Source organism: Cololabis saira, chromosome 15, assembly GCF_033807715.1.
Source record: "Cololabis saira isolate AMF1-May2022 chromosome 15, fColSai1.1, whole genome shotgun sequence".
Taxonomy (NCBI): Eukaryota; Metazoa; Chordata; class Actinopteri; order Beloniformes; family Belonidae; genus Cololabis; species Cololabis saira.
In genome coordinates, this window is record NC_084601.1 from 29948350 (window position 1) to 29973898 (window position 25549).

The 25549-nt window shown below is 45.8% G+C and overlaps 2 protein-coding genes across 2 annotated transcripts; both read left to right on the plus strand.

Moving 5' to 3' along the window:
* The first annotated feature begins 688 nt into the window (after positions 1-688).
* slc52a2 (solute carrier family 52 member 2) lies at positions 689-6894 on the plus strand. Its single transcript, XM_061741305.1, has 4 exons — positions 689-1028; positions 2910-3849; positions 3921-4050; positions 6645-6894. The coding sequence occupies exons 1-4, from the start codon at positions 899-901 to the stop codon at positions 6831-6833; spliced, it is 1389 nt and encodes a 462-aa protein (XP_061597289.1). The 5' UTR covers positions 689-898; the 3' UTR covers positions 6834-6894.
* Positions 6895-13485: 6591 nt separating this feature from the next.
* On the plus strand, positions 13486-17071 carry si:ch73-196l6.5 (riboflavin transporter 2). The gene is made up of 3 exons (XM_061741309.1): positions 13486-14474; positions 16007-16130; positions 16222-17071. Exons 1-3 carry the CDS (start codon positions 13486-13488, stop codon positions 16429-16431), a joined length of 1323 nt encoding a protein of 440 aa, XP_061597293.1. The 3' UTR covers positions 16432-17071.
* The last annotated feature ends 8478 nt before the right edge of the window (positions 17072-25549 follow it).

The following is a 25549-nucleotide window of genomic DNA, read 5'->3' on the forward strand; positions in this document are numbered from 1 at the left end:
GAATCACAATCGTTGGTATCTTGGCTTGCACAGGATTTGTGACATTCATTGATTGAATATCAGTGGTGTAAAGTAACGAAGTACAAGTACTTCGTTATTGTACTTAAGTAAGATTTTTGAGAATTTGTACTTTTATTGATACTTTCATTTTTCTGTACTTTTACTGTTACTTCGTTACATTTTCAAGGGAAAAAATCGTACTTTTAATCCGCTATATTTAAAATTGGACACGTCGTTACTCGCTACAAATTAAAGAACAGCACAGCGGGGGCTGATTTATGGTTCCGCGTTACACCGGCGCAGAGCTACGGCGTAGGGTACGCGGCGACGCACAATGGAAACAAACGCTAAAGGGGTCAGAAAAATATCACCATTATTTAGAGTTGTAAGCAAATTCTTGGATTCTTCATTTCTTTGCAATCCTTTTGAAAATAATTTTGTACTTTGAATTTTGTACTTTGTACTTTGTACTTTTTACTTTTGTACTTAAGTACATTTTACACCATGTACTTTTGGTACTTTATTATATTTAAGTTGAGGTACTTTTATACTTTTACTTAAGTAATGTTCTTAATGGGTACTTTTTACTTTTACTTAAGTAATTTTCAAGCAGAAAATTTGTACTTTTACTTAAGTACAATATTTTTGTACTTTTTCCACCTCTGTTGAATATTGATAACATCACCGACATAAAAAGGTTTTTTAAGTGCTGTGGATAAATTCCGATGGTCCGTGAAGGCAGCATGAGGGGCGGACTTTGTGTAATTGTCCTCCATTGTCAGGTCGCAGCGGCGCGAGGAGGAGCAGTTTTTCCTAGTGGGGGGGTTTTACCACTACAGCCAGGTCCAGGAGGTTCCTCCGGCGGGTCTCCGGGGTCCTGGCGGGACCAGCAGGCGCCATGGCCGGCGGCTGGTGGCACAGCGCCGCGGTGACCCACGTGCTGACGGCTCTGTTCGCCATGGGCTCCTGGGTCTCCGTCAACTGCCTGTGGCTCGAGCTGCCGGTGGTGGTCCGCGTCCTCCCGGAAGGTCAGTCCCCCCCACCTGCACGAAGAGTTAAATTACTGACAAATTAAGCCTTTAAAGTTGTTTTTCATTGTGTATTTTCACTGAAACTGGGACTGTTATTACTTTTCACGTGTATTCTGCTGAGAGGCGCCGCGTCACGGATCACGTGACGACGTTCAGCGCTGTCATTGGTCAACGCTCGTTGAGCGGCGATTTTGATTTATTTTATTTTATTTTATATAAAAATCTGCTCTGTTTTTCTGAATTAACGATTCCCAGAATTCCGAGAAAAGTTTTAATGAAAAAAAAATCTGCTCTGTTTACAACCTGCGAGAAGCTCAGTAAACAAAACCATCGATATAACTTAAAGACAAGAGTATCTCCCAATGTTTCAAACCAAAAGCAAAATTAAACTGGACAGACGGAACATGTTTGCTTCCATGAAATCGAGCTCTCATTTTTTTTTTTTCATTAAAAATTTTCTCGGAATTCTGAGATAATTATCTGTTAATTCAGAAAAACAGCAGATTTCTCAAGTGAATGCAATACGCTTCCGTAATTTTTTAATTGAACACTTGAATATTGTAAAAAATAAATAATATAAATATATATATATATATACTGCCATTTTATGGAGTATTTTTTTTGCTATGCATCAAAACAACCCATATAAGCCCATCTTTAATAATCTGGATGTTACAATTCCAGACTAACTAAATAAATTACAACTAAATAACATAACCAAATAAATAAAAAGAGCAAATAACTACCAAAAGAATGTTAATCGTTTGTTAATTTTACACATATTTTTCTAAATACAGAAATCCCATAACTAGATCCCTCAAAATTGTCAATGGAAAAAAGTAACACAGAAGCCTTTCAGTCCTCAGGAAATATATTTGGAATGAATTCATACTTTACTTTTCGAGATATATCATTTTGATGATGTATGTCAACGTAGGGCTGGGCGATATATCGAGATTTGAATATAAATCGATATATTTTCAAACGCGATATGGTACGAGACAATATCATTTATATCGATTAAAAAAATATATATATGTTTTTTTTATGATTTTGATATAGCTTATTTTGTGACAAATTGACTTGAATGTTTTATTTGAGATTTGCACAAATGTTTTGTTATTTGCACAACTGTCAACCTCAGTGGAAAAGTCTGCCTGTTACTGTCTACATTGTATTAATTGCACAGTGTATTTTAATTTAATTGTTATGCAGGAAAGGGATATTTGTTTTATTTTATTCAAGAATCATTTTTATTCTATATATGCAGGCAGTTTATTTTTATTTCATTTGTTTTATACATTTTGATATTGTGCAGACCTCTGTTAATAAAGGTACCTGTGTGACATTTGGCATGAGGCTTTGTATTAAAACTGACTGTTTTTTTAAGGGTTTGCCTCAGAAAAAAATAAGCTAACAGAGATGCTATGCTATAATGCTTTGGGGGAAACCCCAATTATGGCACAGAAAAAATATCGATATATATCGAGTATCGCCATACAGCTAGAAAATATCGAGATATGACTTTTGGTCCATATCGCCCAGCCCTAGTAGGATGTGCTGTGAACACGTACCGGATCTATATATAACCCGCAGTGTAAATTATGAAGATTTCCGCAATTTTACTGGATTATTATGGGATCTTTCCAAACGATTTAATGGATTAAAACTCTGGGACACTAAATGCAGGATATGTAAGTGAAACTCTTCCTGTTTAACATGCAGAAAGAATTATTGCTCTGTTTTATTTGGTTGTAATTGTACGTTTTCAAATCAACATGCAAACGGGAGCACCGGCGCTCCAGCAGGTTTTTAAGGGGTAACATATTGATATAATATAAATTTCATTTTCTTCTCCTCTGGTTTTGGTGTTTCCAGCGTGGAACCTTCCCGCCTACCTCACCGTGGTCATAGCGTTGGGGAACCTGGGTCCGGTCGCCGTGACACTGACGCACCACTTCGCCCCGGGGCGGCTGAACGAGCGCGTGGCCATCCACGGCATCCAGGCGCTGGCGGTGGTGGCGGCAGCGTTCCTGGCCATTTTCTGGTCGCACACGGTGACGGTGGCGGGAACGCCGCGCTCGCTGCCCTTCCTGCTCGCCACCTTCCTGCTGTCCACCGTCTGCTGCACGTCCAACGTCACCTTCCTGCCGTTCATGTTCCGCTTCCCGCCGCAGTACATCCGCACCTTCTTCGTGGGGCAGGGCCTGAGCGCGCTGCTGCCCTGCGTCGTGGCGCTTGCGCAGGGCGTGGCTCGGGGTGGGGGTGGCGGCGGAACCGCCAACGCCACGCTGGCGCCACCGGAGAGCAGAACCGTTAACGCCACGCTAGCTCTGGAGACGCTAGCGACACTAGCGCCAGAGACGGCGCTGGAGGAGAACTTCCCGGCCCAGAACTTCTTCTGGTTCCTGTTCGCCATGCTGTTGCTGTCGGCGCTGAGCTTTTTTGCTCTGACCCGGAGGCCCACCGAGGCGCCGCAGGACCCGCTGCCGCCACAGCAGGAGTCCGACAGCGGCGCGGCGGCGGCTAAAGACGGGGAGGACACTCACCTGTGCAACGGCGGGACGCCGGCGTCCGAGGATCAGGTGCAGGTGGAGGAGAAGCCGCCTTCACCTGCGCCGGCGCCCTTCTGGACGCGGCGGAACATCTACCTGCTGCTGCTGCTCGCCGCCTCCAACGCGCTAACCAACGGCGTCCTGCCCTCCGTGCAGAGCTTCACCGCGCTGCCCTACGGAGCCATGACCTTCCACCTCTCCGTAGTCTTTGGAAACATCGCCAACCCCGTCGCGTGTTTCCTCGCCATGTTCGTCCTCCTCAGGTGAGACGGACGCCAGCTGAAGGTCGAGCCTCGCTCTTCCGCCTCGCGTTGACCTCACTTCCTGTTTCCAGGTCCTCCTCCGGCCTGGGCGTCCTGTCGGTGGCGGGAGGCGTGTTCGCTGCGTACCTGCTAGCGCTGGCAGCGCTCAGCCCCTGCCCCCCCCTGAGGGAAACCGACAGCCACGCCGGCGAGGCGCTGGTGGTGAGTCACGTTTACGCTAGAGATACGATTAATCGGGCGGTTATTTTATGGATTATTTTTCTGTTGTACAATTAATGAAAAACCAAATAATTATAAAAAATATTTAATAATATAATTTATTAAACACAGTTTTGCAAAGAAATTATAAAAAATTATACAAAATAAAAAGGCCAACCTGTTTATTAACTCAACTTTATTTATAAAGCACTTTAAAACAACCACAGCTGAAACAAGGTCCTGTACACAAATACATAAAACAACACAGGAACATGAGACAATTTACAAGAAATAAATAGTAAAATAATTGTTTGTTTTTAAAACTAATTAAAAACAATAACTAAGAACAAATCATAAAAACACTAAAACAGGAGCAGTCTCATGCAGGGTTGAAAGCCAAGGAATTATTATATTAGTTACAGTCCAACAAAAATACCACGTTAAAAATAATATCTTTGGATAAAACTGTACTGGTTTCACATTAAATTACATGTTTTTATTACCTATAAAAGTCTAATCCTAGTCTAAGAACCTTGTTATGGGGTTGGAACTAAAAATAAACTGTTTTCGGTAGCAATCATTATCCGGTGGGACCTTAGCTTCTGCTAACCGATTTTATAATAAATAAAAACATTTTTCCTGCCGGTAAACGGAGTAAACAATCGTTCTTGCAATTATTGGGGGGTGAGTTCGGGTGGAGGTGAAGATGAGGATACGGTGGAGGTGAGGGTCGGGTGGAGGTGAAGATTAAGTCGGCTGGAGGTGAGGATGAGGATCAGGTGGAGGTCGGGTGGAGGTGAAGATGAGGTCGGGCGGAGGTGAAGATGAGGTCGGGCGGAGGTGAAGATGAGGTCGGGCGGAGGTGAAGATGAGGTCGGGTGGAGGTGAGGATGAGGTCGGGTGGAGGTGAGGATGAGGTCGGGTGGAGGTGAGGATGCGGTCTGGTGGAGGTGAGGATGAGGTCGGGTGGAGGTGAGGATGAGGTCGGGTGGAGGTGAGGATGCGGTCTGGTGGAGGTGAGGATGCGGTCTGGTGAGGATGAGGTTGGGTGGAGGTGAGGATGAGGTTGGGTGGAGGTGAGGATGAGGTCGGGTGGAGGTGAGGATGAGGTTGGGTGGAGGTGAGGATGCGGTCTGGTGGAGGTGAGGATGCGGTCTGGTGAGGATGAGGTTGGGTGGAGGTGAGGATGAGGTCGGGTGGAGGTGAGGATGAGGTCGGGTGGAGGTGAGGATGAGGTGGAGGTGAGGATGAGGTCGGGTGGAGGTGAGGATGAGGTCGGGTGGAGGTGAGGATGAGGTCGGGTGGAGGTGAGGATGAGGTTGGGTGGAGGTGAGGATGAGGTCGGGTGGAGGTGAGGATGAGGTCGGGTGGAGGTGAGGATGAGGTCGGGTGGAGGTGAGGATGCGGTCTGGTGGAGGTGAGGATGCGGTCTGGTGGAGGTGAGGATGAGGTCGGGTGGAGGTGAGGATGCGGTCTGGTGGAGGTGAGGATGCGGTCTGGTGAGGATGAGGTTGGGTGGAGGTGAGGATGAGGTCGGGTGGAGGTGAGGATGAGGTCGGGTGGAGGTGAGGATGAGGTGGAGGTGAGGATGAGGTCGGGTGGAGGTGAGGATGAGGTCGGGTGGAGGTGAGGATGAGGTCGGGTGGAGGTGAGGATGAGGTTGGGTGGAGGTGAGGATGAGGTCGGGTGGAGGTGAGGATGAGGTCGGGTGGAGGTGAGGATGAGGTCGGGTGGAGGTGAGGATGAGGTCGGGTGGAGGTGAGGATGAGGTGGAGGTGAGGATGAGGTCGGGTGGAGGTGAGGATGAGGTCGGGTGGAGGTGAGGATGAGGTCGGGTGGAGGTGAGGATGAGGTCGGGTGGAGGTGAGGATGAGGTCGGGTGGAGGTGAAGATGAGGTCGGGTGGAGGTGAGGATGAGGTCGGGTGGAGGTGAGGATGAGGTCGGGTGGAGGTGAGGATGAGGTCGGGTGGAGGTGAGGATGAGGTCGGGTGGAGGGGAGGATGAGGTCGGGTGGAGGGGAGGATGAGGTCGGGTGGAGGGGAGGATGAGGTCGGGTGGAGGTGAGGATGAGGTTGGGTGGAGGTGAGGACGGGGTGGAGGTGAGGATGAAGTCGGGTGGAGGTGAGGACGGGGTGGAGGTGAGAATGAGGTTGGGTGGAGGTGAGGATGAGGTCGGGTGGAGGTGAAGATCAGGTGGAGGTGAGAATGAGGTTGGGTGGAGGTGAGGATGAGGTCGGGTGGAGGTGAGGATGAGGTCGGGTGGAGGTGAGGATGAGGATCAGGTGGAGGTGAGGATGAGGATCAGGTGGAGGTGAGGATGAGGTCGGGTGGAGGTGAGGATGAGGTCGGGTGGAGGTGAGGATGAGGTCGGGTGGAGGTGGGGATGAGGTCGGGTGGAGGTGGAGGTGAGGATGAGGTCGGGTGGAGGTGAGGATGAGGTCGGGTGGAGGTGAGGATGAGGTCGGGTGGAGGTGAGGATGAGGTCGGGTGGAGGTGAGGATGAGGTCGGGTGGAGGTGAGGATGAGGTCGGGTGGAGGTGAGGATGAGGTTGGGTAGAGGTGGAGGTGAGTCTGACTGAGTCCTTTCTCCCTGCAGGTGGTGTCGTGGGTTCTGTTCACGGGCCTGTTCTCCTACCTGAAGGTGGTGGTGGGGACGCTGCTGCACGAGGCGGGTCACGCGGCGCTGCTGTGGTGCGGCATCTCCATCCAGGCCGGGTCGCTGCTGGGGGCCCTGACCATGTTCCCGCTGGTGAACAGCGGCCTGTTCCAGGGGGGGGACTGCTAGCCGGGCCGGCCGTCGCCCGGGAAACGGACCGGGTCACCCAGGAGGCTCCTCCCCCTGAACACGAGCCTCGGGGCCTCGGAGCCACTACCTGGGGTTGTTTACAGATCCTGGCGGAGTCTTGGTGGCGCTGGTGCCGAACATCTGCTGAGGCCCCGCCCACACGAGCACCGCCACATTCCTCCGTCTGAGAAACATTTAATTTCCTCTTGATTTGATCGTTTTGTTGTGATTTGTGTTTTTAGGGATTTTAGGGAAAAATCAACACCGTTAATGGATGCTAATGCTAACGGAGGCTAATGTTAACAGAGGTTAATGTTAACGAATGCTAAGGCTAACGTAGCGTTAATGTTAACGGAGGCTAATGTTAACGGAGCGCTAATCTTAACAGAAGCTAATGTTAACGGAGCGCTAATGTTAATGGATGCTAATGCTAACGGAGTCCTAATGTTAATGGAGGCTAATGTTAATGGAGGCTAATGTTAACGGAGGCTATTTTTAGCAGATGCTAATGTTAACAGAATGCTAATGTTAAATGGAGCGTTAATACTAACGGAGCGCTAATGTTAACGGAGGCTAATGTTAACGGAGGCTAATGTTAACGGAGCGCTAATGCTAATGAGACGTTAATGTTAACAGAGCGCTAATGCTAACGAGACGTTAATGTTAACAGAGCGCTAATGTTAATGGAGGCTAATGTTTTTTGTTTTTTTTTTAACCTTTATTTAACCAGGAGAAAGTCTCGTTGAGATTAATAATCTCTTTTACAAGAGAGTCCTGTTAACGGATGCTAAGGCTAATTTAGCGTTAATGTTAATGGAGGCTAATGTTAACGGAGCGCTAATCTTAACAGAAGCTAATGTTAACGGAGCATTAATGCCAACGGAGGGCTAATGTTAATGGATGCTAATGCTAACGGAGTCCTAATGTTAATGGAGGCTATTTTTAGCAGATGCTAATGTTAACAGAATGCTAATGTTAAATGGAGCGTTAATACTAACGGAGCGCTAATGTTAACGGAGGCTAATGTTAATGGAGGCTAATGTTAATGGAGGCTAATGTTAACGGAGCGCTAATGCTAATGAGACGTTAATGTTAACGGAGCGCTAATGTTAATGGAGGCTATTTTTAGCAGATGCTAATGTTAACAGAACGCTAATGTTAAATTAAGCGTTAATGCTAGGGGAACGCTAATTTTAACGGATGTTAATGCCAATGGAGCGCTAATGCTAATGGAGCACGTTTACCTCCATGGTGCTTTCATGGTGCCGTCGCGCTAGCGGCTCTTCGGCTCATGTTTGAACGTTCTTCCATGAAGAACTTCAATGTCGTTTGAGGTCCAGATGGGTTCAAAGTGGGCGGTACCGACAGACACGGAGGAAACAGTCGGGAGAGTTTAGATGTGGGCGGGCTCACCTGACTCCTGTACGAGTCATCACATAAACCCCGCCCCGCTGCAGGCGGCCTGAAACATCCGGGCCAGCAGTCTGTTTAAAGCTGGACCCGGTCCAATATCGACCAGACGTCATCACGTTTCCTAAAAATCCTCCGTCCTGACCCCCCCCCCCTCCCTCCAGCGGACCAGAGGGGGACCAGAACTCCGTCTGGTCGGTTCCTGAGATCCAGAAGCAGCTCGGTCACCGTTTGCTCAAGGGCTCGTGGCAGCCGCAGCAGTCGCCGCCATCCTGGTACTTCCTGCCGGCCGTCTCGCCGCGTCCCGCCACTCGTGCCTCGTTAATTCACCACGTTGCTTCTCTTCATTTGTCCAAACTGTTCAGACGTTTACAGACAAACATACAGTACTGTTTTATTGTTTTATTGTTATTTGTGTTGTAATCAATAAAATTGGGTTGAATTACTGGCTTTTCTCTGTGGGTCCTTAAAGTCCTAAATTAAATTTTTGATAAAATAAGGCCTTTAAATGTCTTAATTTATCTTAAATCTCCATCCAAGGGTCTTAATTTTAGAGGGAATGTATCCAGTCATCATTAAAAAGGTTATTTCATCGTTTTGAGGAGAATCTCCTGCAGAGGGTCTAAATCTGTGTTGCCAGGTTGGGCAAGTTTCACCCCAATTGGACTGAAAAATATATATATTTGGGCTGCTTTTCCTGGTTTTTACTAAATATTTAGGAGAAATTATTAACAAAAAGGTTTCCATTATGGCAGAGAAAAGTAGAAACGTACACAATAAACTCACTGGTATTTGCTTTAATCTGTGAATTTAATTGTAGTCTTTGTTTGGAGCCTGAACTTTTTTGGGGCTATTTAGTGGTGTTTTTAAGCTTGAAATGTATTACACACTTAATAATTTACAGTTTTAATATAGAGAATGTGTGATTCGGGCTGGTTTTTAATTATTTCGGAGGGTTCTACATCACGTTTGGGCTGGAAACTGTCAGATCTGGCAACCTCGACTTCAGCGCTGGATTTCTTTTTGGTCTTAACTTTTCTTTTGAAAATGGTATTTGAAACTTTGAAAAAAGTCTTAAATTTACCTCTGTCAAACCTGTAGACACCCTGATCTCCCTCCCCGTATCCATGGCGATGCAGTAGTGCATCAACATGTCCAGCCCCCCCCCCACCTGGTCATTTGATATTTATTTATTTCAGGTTGAAGTTTATTTGATTTAACTTCAAATAACATTTTGTTTAGGGCCCCAACTCGGCCAGATGATGACTATAGCTGCGTCCGAGATGTTATACTTCCACCCTAATGAGTAGCAAAAACAGTATGTGAGATTTTTTTAGTGCGTCCGAAACATTAGTACGTAATCGATAGTATACGCTATCCATACTCATTCTGGAGAAATTTATTAGTATGGATTGATGGACACTAGCTAGGCAGAAACTTCCCACAATGCAATGCATGGTGTTTGGTTGCTAAGTGCTGCGCAGATACGTATATATGTCATAAGTATAATATTAGAGGAGCCGTCTGTAAGAAATGTCCAAAACTGGTACTGCAGTCACTTTCAAAATATTGTTGAGCGGCGTGTACCCTCCCCCTCCTCCCCCCGACCAGAGGTTGCCAGGTAGGCTGCAGAATGCAGCAGGAACGTAGGCTGCCATGGCTGCGATAATTAGAGCCGAGCTGGCAACCCGGATGCCGAAACAATACTGACTTGGTGATTGGGAGATAGGTGGAGGGTGGAGCTTCAGAAACAATACTGACTTGGTGATTGGGAGATAGGTGGAGGGTGGAGCTTCAGAAACAATACTGACTTGGTGATTGGGAGATAGGTGGAGGGTGGAGCTTCAGAAACAATACTGACTTGGTGATTGGGAGATAGGTGGAGGGTGGAGCTTCAGGCCAAAACAAAAATGACAACATAAACATCAGTTGAGGGCTGCAACTCCTCTTTTTAAACTGGAATATCCTGGCTTGAGTGCTGTTGTCAGTGACATAAGTATTTGAAATGAACATGATTTTTAAATGTCTGTTGACATATCGGGGTCATTTTATGATTCGTTTTATTATTGCTCTTACATACAGCTCCTTTAAGTATTATATTATTATATAATATTAATATTATAATGTTTGTATGTAATATTATATAATGTCATCTTGTTTGGGCCAGGATAAATGGGAAAGAGCGGAGCGGTGCGCTGCTACTGCTGCTGTGAGAGGAGTTGTTACCATGGTAACAACTCCCCCTCCCAACGGCAGGAAGTGCCGTGTGGCTCTGAGTAGTACGTCCGAATTAATGAATACTACTGATATTTAGTGTGCCGAACTTAAGTATACTTTTTGAGTATATACTGTTTATTATGGCATTTCGGACGCACAGACGTATAAAACTAATTCTAAGAACTTTGTCTGATGGTTAATAAGGACGTAGAAGGAGGTGCAGTTCCTCGATCGACCACTCGGGGCTCCAAAGGTGGATCTTCATCCTTTATGTGGAAACTTCTTTTAAAAAAGGAATTCACATTGTAAATGATCTCCGGCGTCGAGCATCATGTGACCACGCTTCCGTGGAGTTAAGCCCCTCCCCTCAGCTTTGGCTGATCTATCTATCTATCCATCTATCCATCTATACGTCTATACGTTGATGAAACATTCCAGCAGCTTGACCCCTGCAGGGAGACAACGACGACTTGCGGAGAATTCCAGCAACGCTTGACCCCTGCAGGGACACAATGACACCTTGCAGATTGCTTTTGGCCTCATGTCCCCCTTAAGACATAGACATGCAGGTTCCAATTCCTGAAGACCCCTGCCGGGACATTGTCACGAAAGGTCCGGCGTCTTGCATCCCTGATCCCTCAGGGGTGGTCCCAAAGCTAAAGGTTCACACCTCTGACTGGCTCTCACTGGGCTGGTTTATTCCTGTAACTTTTGTATAAAAACCCTTTGACCAAACCAATCTGGGTCGGCACACCACCTACAGACTTGATCTGTGCTGGTCATGTCCACCGCCGGCTTACTGATTAAAAACTCTCTATACCACGAGCGGACTTCTGAACCGGTTTTTGATAAATTCCTCAACAACGTCTATCTCTATACGTCTGTCTATCTATCTCTATATGTCTATCTATCTATCTATCTATCTATCTATCCATAGGTCCCAGTCCCCCCCCAGGGTAACTCAGCTGCATTTCAGCTTGTTTTCATCTCTGATCCCCTTAAGAAGAATTAGTAAAATTCTGCAGATTCTTGGGAGCGAGTCGGTGCTGAGTCGGTGCTGAGGAAGGTTCATGGGGGGGTCAGGAGGTGACGGCTCGCCGTCGAGGATCCAGGACCTCCAGACAGCTTGTGGCCGGTTAACTGGACGAGCGTCGCACTTGGCTGCAGGATCCTCCGCCCCTTTGCCCCCCCCGTCTGCCCCCCCACCCGCCCCGGGAGTCTTTAAACCCTCGGACCGCCTCAGTTCACCACTCAGGACTCAGGCTCTGGTTCCTGCAGAGCTCCGGACCCCCCCATCGGCAGGTGAGTACAGCGGTTTATCTTTCGGGCCAGGGGTCAGGGTTCGGGGGGGGGGGTTCTGGAGTGAGTTACCTTCCTGTCCCGGGATAAGCTTTGATCCAGCTTCCACCCCTGGTCCACGGTTGCCGTGACAACGGTCTCATCAAACACTCTGTCTCACGTAAACAGAACTGCTCTGGGTGTTTGTTCAGGTTTGAGGGGCCGGCGGCCCTGCAGGGGGTTCCTGGGGGGGGGTTCGAGCCACGTCCCCCGGCCAATCAGGGAGAGGCAGGTGTCTAAACATTAACAACAACCGGACTGGACCTGAGCGATGCTTCCTCCTGGTGACACATTAATCACATTCCGTTAGAGATCTCAACATCATTTACTCGTGATCATAGTTAAACATCTTTATTTCTGAAGCACTTTTCATCCCTAAAAATGAGAAAACAAAGTTCTTCACATGTTGAGTTTAAGTTGGTGGAAAAGCCCAGACCCGGGCCAACGACCCGGCCCAGAGCTCCTTCTGGTGGAAACGTGACGACAACCAGTACTGGAGTTGAGGGGGAATGGCATCCCCCCCTGAAATAAAAACGGTCCAAATCATCCCCCCCGAAAAACTGCCATCCCCCCTTTCCATCCCTTATGTCATTTCATCAATGAATGTGGTTTTACTGCTATTTCAACATTTAGAGTCATCACCAGAAAAATAGTTCCGGAAAAATGTGACAATTTTTACCTTTTTCAGGTAAATTTTCACTTGTAATAAGTAGGAAAATCTGCCAATGGGACAAGATTTATCTTCTTATTACAAGCAAAAAAATCTTGTTCCACTGGCAGATTTTTCTACTTATTTCAAGTGAAAATCTACTTGAAACAGGTGAAAATTGTTGTTTTTTCCAGTGATGAGTCTTGTTTTTCAAGTGTAATGAGATTTTGTTTTTACTAAAATGAGACATTTTAACTAGAAATAAGACAAATATTCTTCTTAAGATTTTGAGTTTTTGCAGTGATCCATTTTACTTATCCTGTGAAGGACAGAGGCATATTGAAGTTCAGAAAACTGTTTTTTATTGTTGTGTTTTGATGTATTTGATGTAAGCCCAGTGGATATTTAAAGCTTACAGAAGGCTGCATTTAACTGCTGCTATGTCATTCCTGCAGTATTTCTGCAGGTGTTTTGGTCACTGCTATTATTAGTAATATATTATATTATTTGTATTCAGCACAAATTATCTGTCCCCATATGATAAAATCCACCATCCCCCCTGATTTTTTTTTACAACTCAAGTACTGATGATAACAACAATAACAACAGAGACCCTGAGGCCTCAAGGTGCAAAGCTCCGTCCTCAGACACCGTTGAGGTCCGGGTTCGTAGGAACCAGTTTTTATGACGTCTTGATTGATCAGGATTAGAAGTTGATGGATCGTGAGCTGCAGGTAGACCTCCGGCTGGCATGACCTCCTGGCGACAAGTAATGTTGGGAACTCATGTGGGCGGGTCCACCGTCGAGGCTCCGACAGGATTCTGTTCGCTGGCGTGGAGCTTTTGAATGAGTGAAAACACAACAGGAAGAAGGAAAGACATGATGGTGGAGGAACAGCCGTTAGATTAGATGGGGAGGGAGAAATGAAACTAAAATTAATCCATCCATCCATCCATCCCCTAGCTACATAACTGCTCAATTCCACCTCTGACCTCTGTTAGTTACTCATCTGTTGTTTCTCCTCAGACGAAGGCACCATGTCTCTGCTAACGCACCTGCTAGCGGTTCTGTTCGGCTCGGGCTCCTGGGTGTCGGTGAACGGCCTGTGGGTGGAGCTGCCCCTGCTGGTGCCCCAGGTCCCGGAGGGCTGGCTCCTGCCCTCCTACCTGTCCATCATCATCCAGGCGGCCAACGCCGGGCCGCTGCTGGTCACGCTGACGCACCGCCTCCGGCCCGGCGCCCTGAACGAGGCGGCCGTCATCTACGGCCTGATCGCCCTGGGCGCGCTGGCCACCCTGCTGCTGGGGCTGTTCTGGAGGGCGGTGCTGGTGGTGTCCGGGGCCCGGTCCAGCGTGGCCCTGCTGGTGCTGACCTTCCTGCTGGCGGGGGTGGACTGCACCTCCTCCGTCACCTTCCTGCCCTTCATGACGCGCCTGCCGCCGCGGTACCTGCCCTCCTACTTCGTCGGGGAGGGCGTTAGCGGCCTGCTGCCGGCGCTGGTGGCGCTGGTGCAGGGCGTCGGGGTGCTGCGCTGCGTCAACGCCACCGGGCCCCTGAACCGGACCCTGAACGCCTCCCTGGGCGGGATGGAGGCCAGGTACCAGCCCGCCCTCTTCTCCGCAGACGTCTTCTTCTTCTTCCTCAGCGCCATGATGCTGGTGTGCCTGGCGGCGTTCGTGCTGCTGAACCGCCACCCGGCGGTGCTGCGGGAGCGCTGCACCGTCGCCGTGAAGGCGGAGCCTCCGGAGGGGCGGCCCATGATGGACCCGAGGCCCGTGATGGACCCGGTCAGGCCCACCCCCCAGACCCGCCGCCCTGGGTTCGGCAGCGGCGCTTACAGCCGGAACCAGGCGCTCTACATCTTCCTGGTCCTGGCGTGGGTCAACGCGCTGACCAACACCGTCCTCCCCGCCGTCCAGTCCTACTCCTGCCTGCCGTACGGCAACAACGCCTACCACCTGTCCGCCGCGCTGGCCGCCGCCTCCAACCCGCTGGCCTGCTTCCTCGCCATGTTCCTCCCCGTCAGGTCGGTGTGAGGTCAGGTTCACCACATCAGTCACTGTCCGGGGCGTCTGAGGACGAGAGAGAGAAACACTATCAATCAATCAAACTTTATTTATAAAGCACTGTTCATACATATATGTAGCACAAAGTGCTTCACATGTTTAAAAAGTAAAAATATAAAATTATAAGAACATGATATAATATGAAATGTAAAATAATAATCATTACAATAAAACATATAAAATAATAATCATTAGTATAAAATAAATACAATAATAATAATCATTAGAATAGAATAAAATAATAATAATAATTAGAATAAAATAAATAAATTAACCATTAGATTAAAATAAATAAAATACTAATAATAATCATTAGAATAAAATAAAATAATCATCATCATCATTAGAATATAATAAAATAATCATTAGAATAATAATAATCATTAGAATAAAGTAATAATAATTCAATAAATAAATGAAAAAAGTTTAGATAAAATTCAAATAGTACTTTAAAATAAAAGATAAAATGGTATTAATTAAAAGAAAGACTAAAAGTGGGTCTTTAGCCTTTTTTAAACAAGTATCAACATTCTCCCTCAAGTCCACCAGCACGTTATATAATATTTATTATTAATCATGACGTGATGCGTACGATACGAGTAGCAGGTGTAAGGAATGAGCCAAGTGCATCATGGGAGGCCCCCAGCAGTCCAGGCCTAAAACAACCAAACCTAGTCAGAAAGGCTGCAGTTCCCCGACCGACCACTAGGGGCATCCAACATCCACCTTTACGGCAGAAAGAAACATAATCACTACGTTTTTATGTGTAAAACAAATCAAGACATTTATGTGCATTTCAAGGCGTGTACTTTTGATTGACAGCCGGCGCAGCCAATGGCTAAATGGGTGCGTTTACATGGGAAATTTAATTCCTCTTTAATTCAGAATTAAAATTAAATCCGATTTAAAATGAGTAAAAATGACCATGTAAACACCTAATTCCGAACAAAAATGGCCATTCCAAATTAAACTTAATTCCGAAGTAAGTGGCTGGTTTATTCCAATTTTAAATCCGAATACAATAATTCCGCAATCATGTATACACTCATTCTGCTTTAAATTAATTCTGGTCTTTCTGCGCTGCTCGTTCCCTTGCCCGTCTGTCGCCATGACGCTGATATTCCGCGCTGGGCTTGTTTTCAAAACAAAGTTTCAAGGTGGCAGCACGCAGTAAACGGTGGTCAAGAGCAGAGACGATTTATTTAATAAATAGCTAGCTATAGACGTAATTTCCGGTAGACGTAACTTCCGGTCCGCCCCCCTATTCAACCAGAACCCTTCCCAACCCCCAGACCTTAAACAGAATTTGAAAAAGCCTATCAAATGTGTTTTCTATGTAAACCTTAATTCAGAATTACTATTTTCATGTAAACTCGAAGGAAAATAGTTGAATTCTGAATTATTTAATTCAGAATAATTAATTCCGAATTGAAAAACATCATGTAACCGTGGCCACTGTCTACTGAACCTGGGTCTGAATGTGGCTCCGCAGGTCCCTGGTGTTCCTGGGGGTCCTGACGGCGGCCGGGACCGGGATTGGGGCCTACATCATGGCCATGGCGGTGCTGAGTCCGTGCCCCCTGCTGGTGAACGAGGCTTGGGGCGGCGCCGTCGTGGTGAGTACCGCCCCCCTCAAGGCTCCGCCCCCTCAAATCTCCACCCTCCCTCACGGCTTCACCCCCCCCTCACGGCTCCGTGTCCCCACAGGTGCTGGCCTGGGTTCTCCTCAGCCTCTCGCTGTCCTACGTGAAGGTGATCATCGGCCTGATCCTGCGGGACGAGGGCCACAGCGCCCTCGTGTGGTGCGGAGCCGTAGTGCAGCTGGGCTCCCTGCTGGGAGCCGTCGCCATGTTCCCGCTGGTCAGCGTCTACGGCTTCTTCTCCTCCGGGAACCCGTGCCAGACGGTGTGTCCCTGAGGGACCGGGGGGGTCGCCAGGGGTTCACGCCAGCCAGAGGTCCACCTGCAGCTCACGATCTATCAACTTCTAATCCTGATCCATCAAGACGTCATAAAAAACTGGTTCCTACGAACCCGGACCTCAACGGTGTCTCAGGACGGAGCTAAGTACCTTCAGGCCTCACCCTAGATTCACACCAAAAGCGTCAAAAATCGCCTGTGGTCGCTCGGGATGCCTGCATCGCACTGCTTGCTGACGCCTACATTAGGCGGGGCTTTTCCGGGGCTTTCAAGCTGCGCTGCAGAACTGGAGGGAACAAAGTGCTTATACATATATCTATATATAGCGTGCACATCTTCAGTTTCCTATTTCACCATGGATCACACTTTGGGAAGCCTTCTTCATATTTCAGCGTTATTTCCACGTAGATAAGAGTGAGTTTGATGCTCTTCTTAACAAGTTTGGTCCCAGATCAACAGCAACCATCAGAGTCGTTGGTCCCGGTGAAGCTGCAGTCTGTCTGCGGTGAACACTGACACACCGGGTCGGAGCGGATTTGGTCATGATGTTTAAACTGGGTTTTGTGATTAATAAGCGTGTTTCACATGAGCAGTTCAGGTAGAAACATTTAGTTCAGGTAGAAACATTTAGTTCAGGTAGAAACATTTAGTTCAGGTAAAAACGGCATCAAATCAGCAAAAATGTCAGTTTGGTGGATGAAATATATTAATTCCTGATAAAATATGTTTGTTAGTGCACAGCTCTGCTCATGTGTGCATTTGAATGAGTGTACGTTTGTGTGTACATGAAAGTACAATCTGCATTAAGGCTTCTTGCTTTGGGAATCCCGGTCTGAGATTGGACGCTGCCTCGGCGTCGCCGATGCTCATTTGCAAAAAGTTGAGATTTTTCAACTTCAAATTAGACGCCTCCAACGCCTCTTGCAGCAAGCTTTCATAGACAATGAATGGCAGCTGGGCGCCTATGAAGCCTGTGGCGCTTTCAGTTTGAATCCAGGGTTAGGGTCTCTGTTGTTGTTGTTGTCGTCACGTTTCCACCAGCAGGAGCTCCGGGCCGGGTCGTTGGCCCGGGTTTGGGCTTTTCCACCAACCCAGACTCAGTACCGGTGCTCGAGCGCCAGGGATCCTACCGGAGAGGCCAGGAACCCACGTCCTCTGTCACGGGACCGACGCACGAGCAGGAAATCCATAAAAGAAAAACTTGCAATGGAAATGTCTTTAATTCAAAAAAATCTGCCAAATATCTACAAATTTAGCTCCAACATCGTTGCGCATGTGCACGTCCCTGGTGGCGCTGGATGTGGCGTAGTTGTCGATAAAGTCATGTTTCCGGGCCTCGTTAACACACTGCAGTTCGTCGTTACTACGTTACAGAAGGATTGAATCAGTGCCGACTTCTGTTAGCGGTTTTCTCCACGGCGGGTAGCGGCGGTCGCAATAATCTGTCAAAGACTAAAGTCCATCTTCTTCAAACCCGAGATCTTTTTCGTTGTTTTGAAGAGACATCTCGCAGGTAGAGATACGGAAAGTTATGGAGATACCAGAGAGAAGTGGGAGAGTTGGGCTCATAACAAGAAAAACACGGTTCAAAGGAAACGTCCCTGTCGCAGGAAGGTTCTCGGCAGGCCACCAGGAACCTGACAGGGGTCTCTGCTGATCCGGATTTCTAAGTTACGTTCAGCCCTCCCACGCGAACAGAAATCATGTGACCACAACTCATTTGGACCAGAGACATTTTGCTGCAAGTATTGCAATAAAAAAAACGACCGAACAGAAGAAAAAATGCACATCACCGCCACCTGCTGGTCAGATGTGGTATTTCGGTTAAATTTTCAATTCAATTTTATTTATATAGCGTCTATTACAAAACAAGTTGTCTCCAGGAACTTTCCAGAGACCCAGAACATGACCCCCAAGTAATTATTACATAAACAACGGCAGGTAAAACCCCCTTTAGGAGGAACCCTGGACCAGGACCTGGATCTGGAGCCAGTTACAGCAGGAAAAGAGAAAACTGACAGAGAGAATGAAGAACAGAGAAAAGAAGGACACAGACAAAGTCAGTCAAATGTTCCTGGGTGTTTATTTGTTTATTAAAAAGGATCCCCATTAGCTGACGCCAAAACGACAGCTAGTCTTCCTGGGGTCCAAACGTTAACATACAAACTCAAACATTACAGAGTCAATTCATAGAAATACAATTCTAAATAGAATCACAAATAACAAATCACAAATAAAAACAAGAAACAACATCATACATATCATGTAAACTATAGTGATGTCAATAAATACATTCTTAGTTTCTGTTTAAAACTAACCTTTCTTTTAAGGTGGCGCTGAAGACAAATAAGTCGGCCCTGTTAGAGGTTCCCGTCTGCCGGTTTTACCCAGAACTCCTGCTGGTGGAACACACCTTTTTAAAAAATGATGGAAATATGTGTGATGTTCCCTAAAATAGCAAAGAAACGTTGTTACGTTTAGTTCCTCGAGTAAATTGGGTCAGAATTCACTCCCTCATAGATGGTGAAGTATTCAACCATCTCCACCGGTACAGAATATACCGAGCCAATCACAACAGTGTGGGCTTCATGTGGAGCACAATCAAGCAGCTTTAATTTTAAACCAGCAACAGTCAGTCATCAGCGTACCTGTTTAACTTTTTACATAAGTAAATAACTTGGCCAGTAGCAGTTGCTATTAATTCTTAATTTGATTCAAACCCAAAGTCAGGATAACAGCACTTTAAAATCAAAGCCGCATCTAGTGGAATAATTATTTGCATTAAAGAGTGAAATAAAATGAGCCAAGGCTTCAGCCAATCACAGACCGGGGCAGCCGGGGATTCTGGGAAATGTTTTTGTGAGGGGCGGAGCTCACTCCCATGTGTGTTTGATATTTAGTTTCAAATATCAACAGACATGACGCCGTCCAGACGGAGACATATAAATAAAACATTGATCGTGAATAAGTTATTTATAGGTTTATTATTGTTTTATTTAAATTATCAGCGAAAGACAGTTGAGGACCACGAGGGAAAATGGTGAAAAAGACATTTTCATAATCATTATTAAATGGAACTAAAGTGTATTTTACTAAATTGGATTTTAAAATTTGCCATATATACATTTCTTTTTGACCAATCAATAACAAATGAATCGTTAAATAATGTAATGTGATTTTCAATAAAAATTTGATCATAAAATCTTTTTGTAAATGCATTTTTAAAGAGAATTAAAATTGAAGAAGATTTTTTACAGATGATGCGGTTTTCTGCTTCCTTTTCTTCGTGTTTCCTAACGTCTAAAATCGATCAACTTCCCTGTTTAGGTTCTCCTCCGTGACACTTCAGGGCTTGAGCAAAGAAAACCAGGTTGAAAATACAATTCCAGGTCCAACGAGGACCAAAATAATTTTTTATTGAAAATAACCGTTCAACGTTCCTCAATTTATTTTAAAGGTAAAATGGGAGAAAAACCGTCATAACTTTATGAGTAGAGGAGTTTCCCCTCTTAACAGTGACAGAGCACTGACTTATTAACACCAGTGGTTGACTCCACTGCCCCCTGGTGGCTGTGTTGCTATGTATGTATGTATGTATGTATATATATATATATATATGTATGTATGTATATGTGTATATATATGTATGTATGTTCTGTATATGTATGTATGTATATATCCATCCATCAATATATATATATGTATGTGTGTGTGTGTGTGTATATATATATATATGTATGTATATATACGGTACACTTATCTATCTATCTGTCTATCTATCACAATATCATGCATTAAAAGGGCCCTTTAAGTGGTACTCTTACCCAGCATGCCCGGCTGCGGCCTGGACGTGGACCTAAGTGAGGAGCTTCACATCTCAGACTCATTTTAACATCTGATTTTCCTAAAGGACTCACCTGGCAGCTTCCAGCCAGGTGAGTCGAGTCAACAACGAGGTGAACCCACAGATGGATGGATGGATGGATGGATGATTGATTGGTGGATGATTGATTGGTGGATGGATGGATGGATGACAGATGGATGGATGGACTGATGGATGGAGGATGATGGATTGATGGATGGATGATTGATTGGTGGATGATGGGTGGATGGATTATTGATGGATGGATGACAGATCGATGGACGGATGGATGGATGGATGATGCAACACAGTTGGTATCACGCTCAGCTAAGTGGAGGCACGGTGGGAACTGGTCACATGTCTTTGCTCACCTTAAATGTGTTAATGATACAATTATTATTAATGTATTTCTACACAAAACAACTTTGTTCAACTTTGATCTCTGCTCCACTGGAGTGCCACAAGGCCCGCTGCCGGGCCCTTCATCCTTGGGCCGGGTCTCTCTCACCGCTGCTATGCCGATGACACCCAGCTCTATGTGTCAGATTGATCCTCCTGGGTGAGGGAACCTTCACCTCTCGGTTCAGGCTCGGTTTATCTCTCACCAACGCCGTTCTTGCGGGTCTTCCACCATTTACGGATAAACCTCAACAGATGGTCCGGAAAACAGAGGTGCATCTGGTGTCGAACCAACGTTACTCGCCGAATTCCACCCGGCTGCTCGTTCACATTGGGACTTCTGGGTCTGCGGGCGGTAATTTAATCTACCTTTAAGGCTGCTGCTCCTGCCCTGTCATTACGCTGCTTTGCGGCCGCCGTCTGGCGCTGCCACCCATTTGTGGCTACATGCCGGTGGAATTAGCTACCGGTTGTTAGCAAACCAGGGGCAACCGTCTCCGCGGTCAGGAGAGTCTCGGAGACGCGTTTCTCCCGGGAACACCTCCTCTCCGAAGCCCACTAATGTTCCAACTTATCAAACTGAACAAGTGAACAAGGTTAAACTGCAGACAGATGTGAAACGTCTCCCAGACGCGGATCTGTAATTACCTCCGTCGGACGTTTATTTCAGCTCAGCTCGGCTCCTTTTGAGGTTGTAGAAGCATCTCAATGAAGCGCCCGGGTTCACTTGGGTCTTAACGAAGTCTCTCTTGAAAATAAGGGAAATCCTCCACCACCTGGGTCCCACCAGCCCAGCCAAGGTCCAGTATCTTACATTTCAAGGCAAGGTTTACAAGAAATCTAAAATATCTACCTGTCAACCACTTACAAACTACAATTATGTGCTCAGAATCTGATAGTTCTACCTTTGTTGACACTGAAATGCTGTGGACATTCATATGTGTGTAATTCCTATAATGGAGCCTAAATAAAAACAAAAGGGAATTAAAGCACATTTAATTATTTTTAAATATATTCAGTTTATTTAAACATTGATTGTCTTCAAGTAAAACATTTACATTTTCTTTTTATTTGTCATTTTAACTCATGAGGCTCTGGCCTTCACTGACTGGTTACACAGTGCTGGTGCTGCTGACGGACATCGTTCTTCCCTTGTGAGACACTAACATTGCAGTTACACGTCTTTCAGAACTCATAACTGTCTCCATCCCGCTCCTCTTTAGGAAAGTAACTTCGGTTTCCCATTTTTAGAGATATTTACACTAAGTCTTTGCTTTTTTGGCCAGAAATATCTTCTCTCTCGTTACATCCATCCATCTCTGATTTGTTGTTCCGAGTTTGTTACCATTATTGCCGCTAACCTCGCGAGAACTGCCACCCAGGCTACAGCAAGGGCAGTTCTCGCGAGACTAGTGATAATTCAGTTTGTTGTTTAAAAATTATTATATTATAAAACAGGAAATTTATGGGGAAATACTAATACGAGAGGAAGGTGGGGAACACGGTAAAATACGGTAGTTTCCCGGCCAAAACGGGAGACTTGACAAGTATTCGAAGTCTTGAAGGGTCTGAATAAACTAAACGGTTCGTTTTAATCTTTTATGTACCGTTCAGCCTTCGTTCTAGTAAAGTCTGGGCCCCTGAGAGGTGGAAACGTCTCTGAATGCTGCAGTAACGCTGCCGGCCACCAGGTGTCAGTGTCTGCCCTCACCACAACCTCACAGCTCCGAGGAGGCGACGCTGAGACGGCGCCGGGTTCAAGTACAACAGATACAGATGTTTAGTTCCTGCTGTCCGACACGCGTTTGTCTGCAGAAACCGGCGCCAGGTGGAGGAAACTCTGGACATCTTTACTTTCTTTTTTTTATTTTTGTTTTTTAGTTTGTTTTTATTGATGGTACCTCAATCTGTGAGTCATATTCCCCGTCATGTGAAAGACTCGTCTGGTTTTAAGGTTTAAAAGTGTTGATGAGTTTAAATCAGCACGGAGACAAACCTGGAGCTGCTTTTACATCCTACCTACCTGCTGATGCTGGAGTGTCCTTGATGGGTGCAGAGGTCGTTTGCCGGCAGTGATTCCAAAACATCAACGGTATCCTTTATGTTCTCGACGCCATTTTTACTCGTTTTATTATAAAACATGTTTAGCTGAGTGGAAAAAAAATATGTATATATATAGGTCATCCAGATGAGTTCTGTCCCACTGCTGCGTACCAAACCCAGACCATCACACCTCCACCTCCGTGCTTAACAGCTCGTCTGAGGCGTTTCTATGGTTTTCTCATTCCTCTCATTTGGATGTCCCTCGATGAAAAGCCGTCTTTTTGTGTCCAAAAACACGCCTGAGACATCTTGGGACAAGGTCTTCCAAGAGACGTTAGCAACAGTAACTAATGGCGTTTTTCCACTAGAACCTACTCGGCTCTACTTGGTCTGGTTTCTTTTCCACTACAATCCAGCACCTGGAGCAGAAGTAGGAGGTTGGAGTGAAACTACTGTGACATATTTGATTGTGTATCTAAAGGAAGAAGACAACAACACTAAAGATGTAGAACCTGGAGGAGATGATAGATGTGCTGCTGGGTCTGTGGCTTGTGTTCCATATCAAGTTAAAAAATGAGAGTGAGAGAAGCTTAAAGCGGCAATGCTTTTTAATGTTTTTAGTTTGTCTTGGCGCTGCTGCGAGCAGCTATAAAGTGACAGAGCTCCTGGTAGATCTGGTCGTTCCTTATCGCCCGTCTACATCCCTTTTTAATTCTCTCCTCAGCCACCAGGTTTATGAACATCTGCACCTCAGAGTTGAATCGAATATGCCGTTGCTGGTCGAATAAAATGAAGAAAAATCCGCCGTCAGAGTCTCTTTCTCTGATGTCACATCCTGACTCAGACGTCTGACTCCAACCCCCCGACCAATCGGTGGCCTGGAGTGTGATGATGTCAGATTCAGCTCGACTCAGCAGCTTAGAACCTCAGCAGAGTAGAAACAGAAAAAGTATCTACTCGGCACGTTAGACCCCTAGGGAGAAAGAACCAAACCGAGTGGAGGAGAGATGAGCCGGGTTTAGTAGGTACCAGTGGAAAAGCGCCATAGGGGGCGGGGCTTACTGATGGATCAGTCATTCAGATTTCTGCTTATGTTATGAAGTGGATTTGAGGTTTTATTTTTTTGTCTCAGTCTTTTGAGGTCTTGTCTCCCTCCGTTTCCATCTCTCCTTCGTCGTCTCGTGGAACCAGATTCAGAGAGGACGAGAACCTCAGCAGGAGCAGAAAAGTCCACTTTAATCGATGAGGATCAATCTGACACATACAGCTGGGTGTCATCGGCATAGCCGCGGTGAGAGAGACCTGGCCCAAGGAATGAGGAGGGGCCCGGCAGCGGGCCTTGTGGCACTTGTGGAGCAGAGATCAAAGTTGGACAAAGTTGTTTTGTGTAGAAATACATTAATGATAATTGTATCATTAACACATTTAACCGAGAAGAACGAGACCAGAGAGGACGAGATGAAGGCATGTTTTATTAACACCTAGGTGAAGAAGTATCACAAAGCTGAGTTATGAGCTGCTGAAAGGCAGGAACGTTCCTCTGTAAACATGTCAAGTTCGGCTTCTCGCGCTCGCCGCCGACAGATTAAGACTCATAAATACATTAAAAAAACGGAAACAAGTCTGCAATCAGTCCATCGTTCTTCTCCTCGAAGAAAGCGATCAAGTTAAACGACCGTGTGAAAGAAGCCGGACGATAAACTGGAATAAACAGAGTGCATGCTGGGAGAATAAACATGAAAGTACAAGAAGATAAAAGCGTAACGTGATTATATCGCTGCTCTCTTTGGGTTCTCGGCTTCGACGGTGAAAGTTTACATTCTCTGACCTTTGACCTTGACGGGTCGACGCCTTCGCCACCTGAAAACGGACACGGCTGCTGCAGAAACCCGCGAACGCAAATCTGGTCGCTCAGCCTCGGTAGATACAGGACTGTCTCAGAAAATTAGAATATTGTGATAAAGTTCTTTATTTTCTTTAATGCAATTTAAAAAAAATCAAAAATGTCATACATTCTGGATTAATTACAAATCAACTGAAATATTGCAAGCCTTTTATTATTTTAATATTGCTGATTATGGCTTACAGTTTAAGATTAACATTCCCAGAATATTCTAATTTTTTGAGATAGGATATTTGAGTTTTCTTAAACTGTAAGCCATGATCAGCAATATTAAAATAATAAAAGGCTTGCAATATTTCATTTGATTTGTAATGAATCCAGAATGTATGACATTTTTTCATTACAGAAAATAAAGGACTTTATCACAATATTCAAATTTTCTGAGACAGTCCTGACGACAACAGACCAGGGCAGGGAAAATACCGTATTGGCCCGAATATAAGACGGTGTTTTTTGCATTGAAATAAGACTGAAAAAGTGGGGGTCGTCTTCCATTCGGGGTCTGGACATTATACCCATTCACAATGCTAGATCTTTAAAGCGAATGCTGAACTTAACTCCCCAGGCCAAAGCAAACCCCTGTCACGAAGAATAAAAATAAAAATGGTAAGAAAGAAAAGAGAAGAAAATGAGAGAAGAGATAACAGAAAAATGGAGAAACGTAGCGACAATCTGGAGAAAAGTGGGTGGAAGATCGGCAGGTTAACTGGCAGCTGAGGAGAAGTTATGATGCAAACTTCAAGATGATGATTTGAATGAGGCAAAATAAGATGCTTTTTCTCTCAAATATATTGTTATAATCATTCGTTTCAGATGTACTGTAATTATTTTCTGTATAAAAATTGAATTTGGTGTTCAAAAAGTCTATTTTCAAACTTGAAAAAAAAGGGGGTCGTCTTATAATCAGGG

Coding starts and splice junctions, on each gene's coding strand:
- slc52a2 (XM_061741305.1), top strand. CDS start 899: ATGGCCGGCGGCTGGTGGCACAGCGCCGCGGTGACCCACGTGCTGACG. Junction 3,850..3,920: donor GCCATGTTCGTCCTCCTCAG/GTGAGACGGACG, acceptor TCCTGTTTCCAG/GTCCTCCTCCGGCCTGGGCG. Junction 4,051..6,644: donor ACGCCGGCGAGGCGCTGGTG/GTGAGTCACGTT, acceptor TTCTCCCTGCAG/GTGGTGTCGTGGGTTCTGTT.
- si:ch73-196l6.5 (XM_061741309.1), top strand. CDS start 13,486: ATGTCTCTGCTAACGCACCTGCTAGCGGTTCTGTTCGGCTCGGGCTCC. Junction 14,475..16,006: donor GCCATGTTCCTCCCCGTCAG/GTCGGTGTGAGG, acceptor GTGGCTCCGCAG/GTCCCTGGTGTTCCTGGGGG. Junction 16,131..16,221: donor CTTGGGGCGGCGCCGTCGTG/GTGAGTACCGCC, acceptor GTGTCCCCACAG/GTGCTGGCCTGGGTTCTCCT.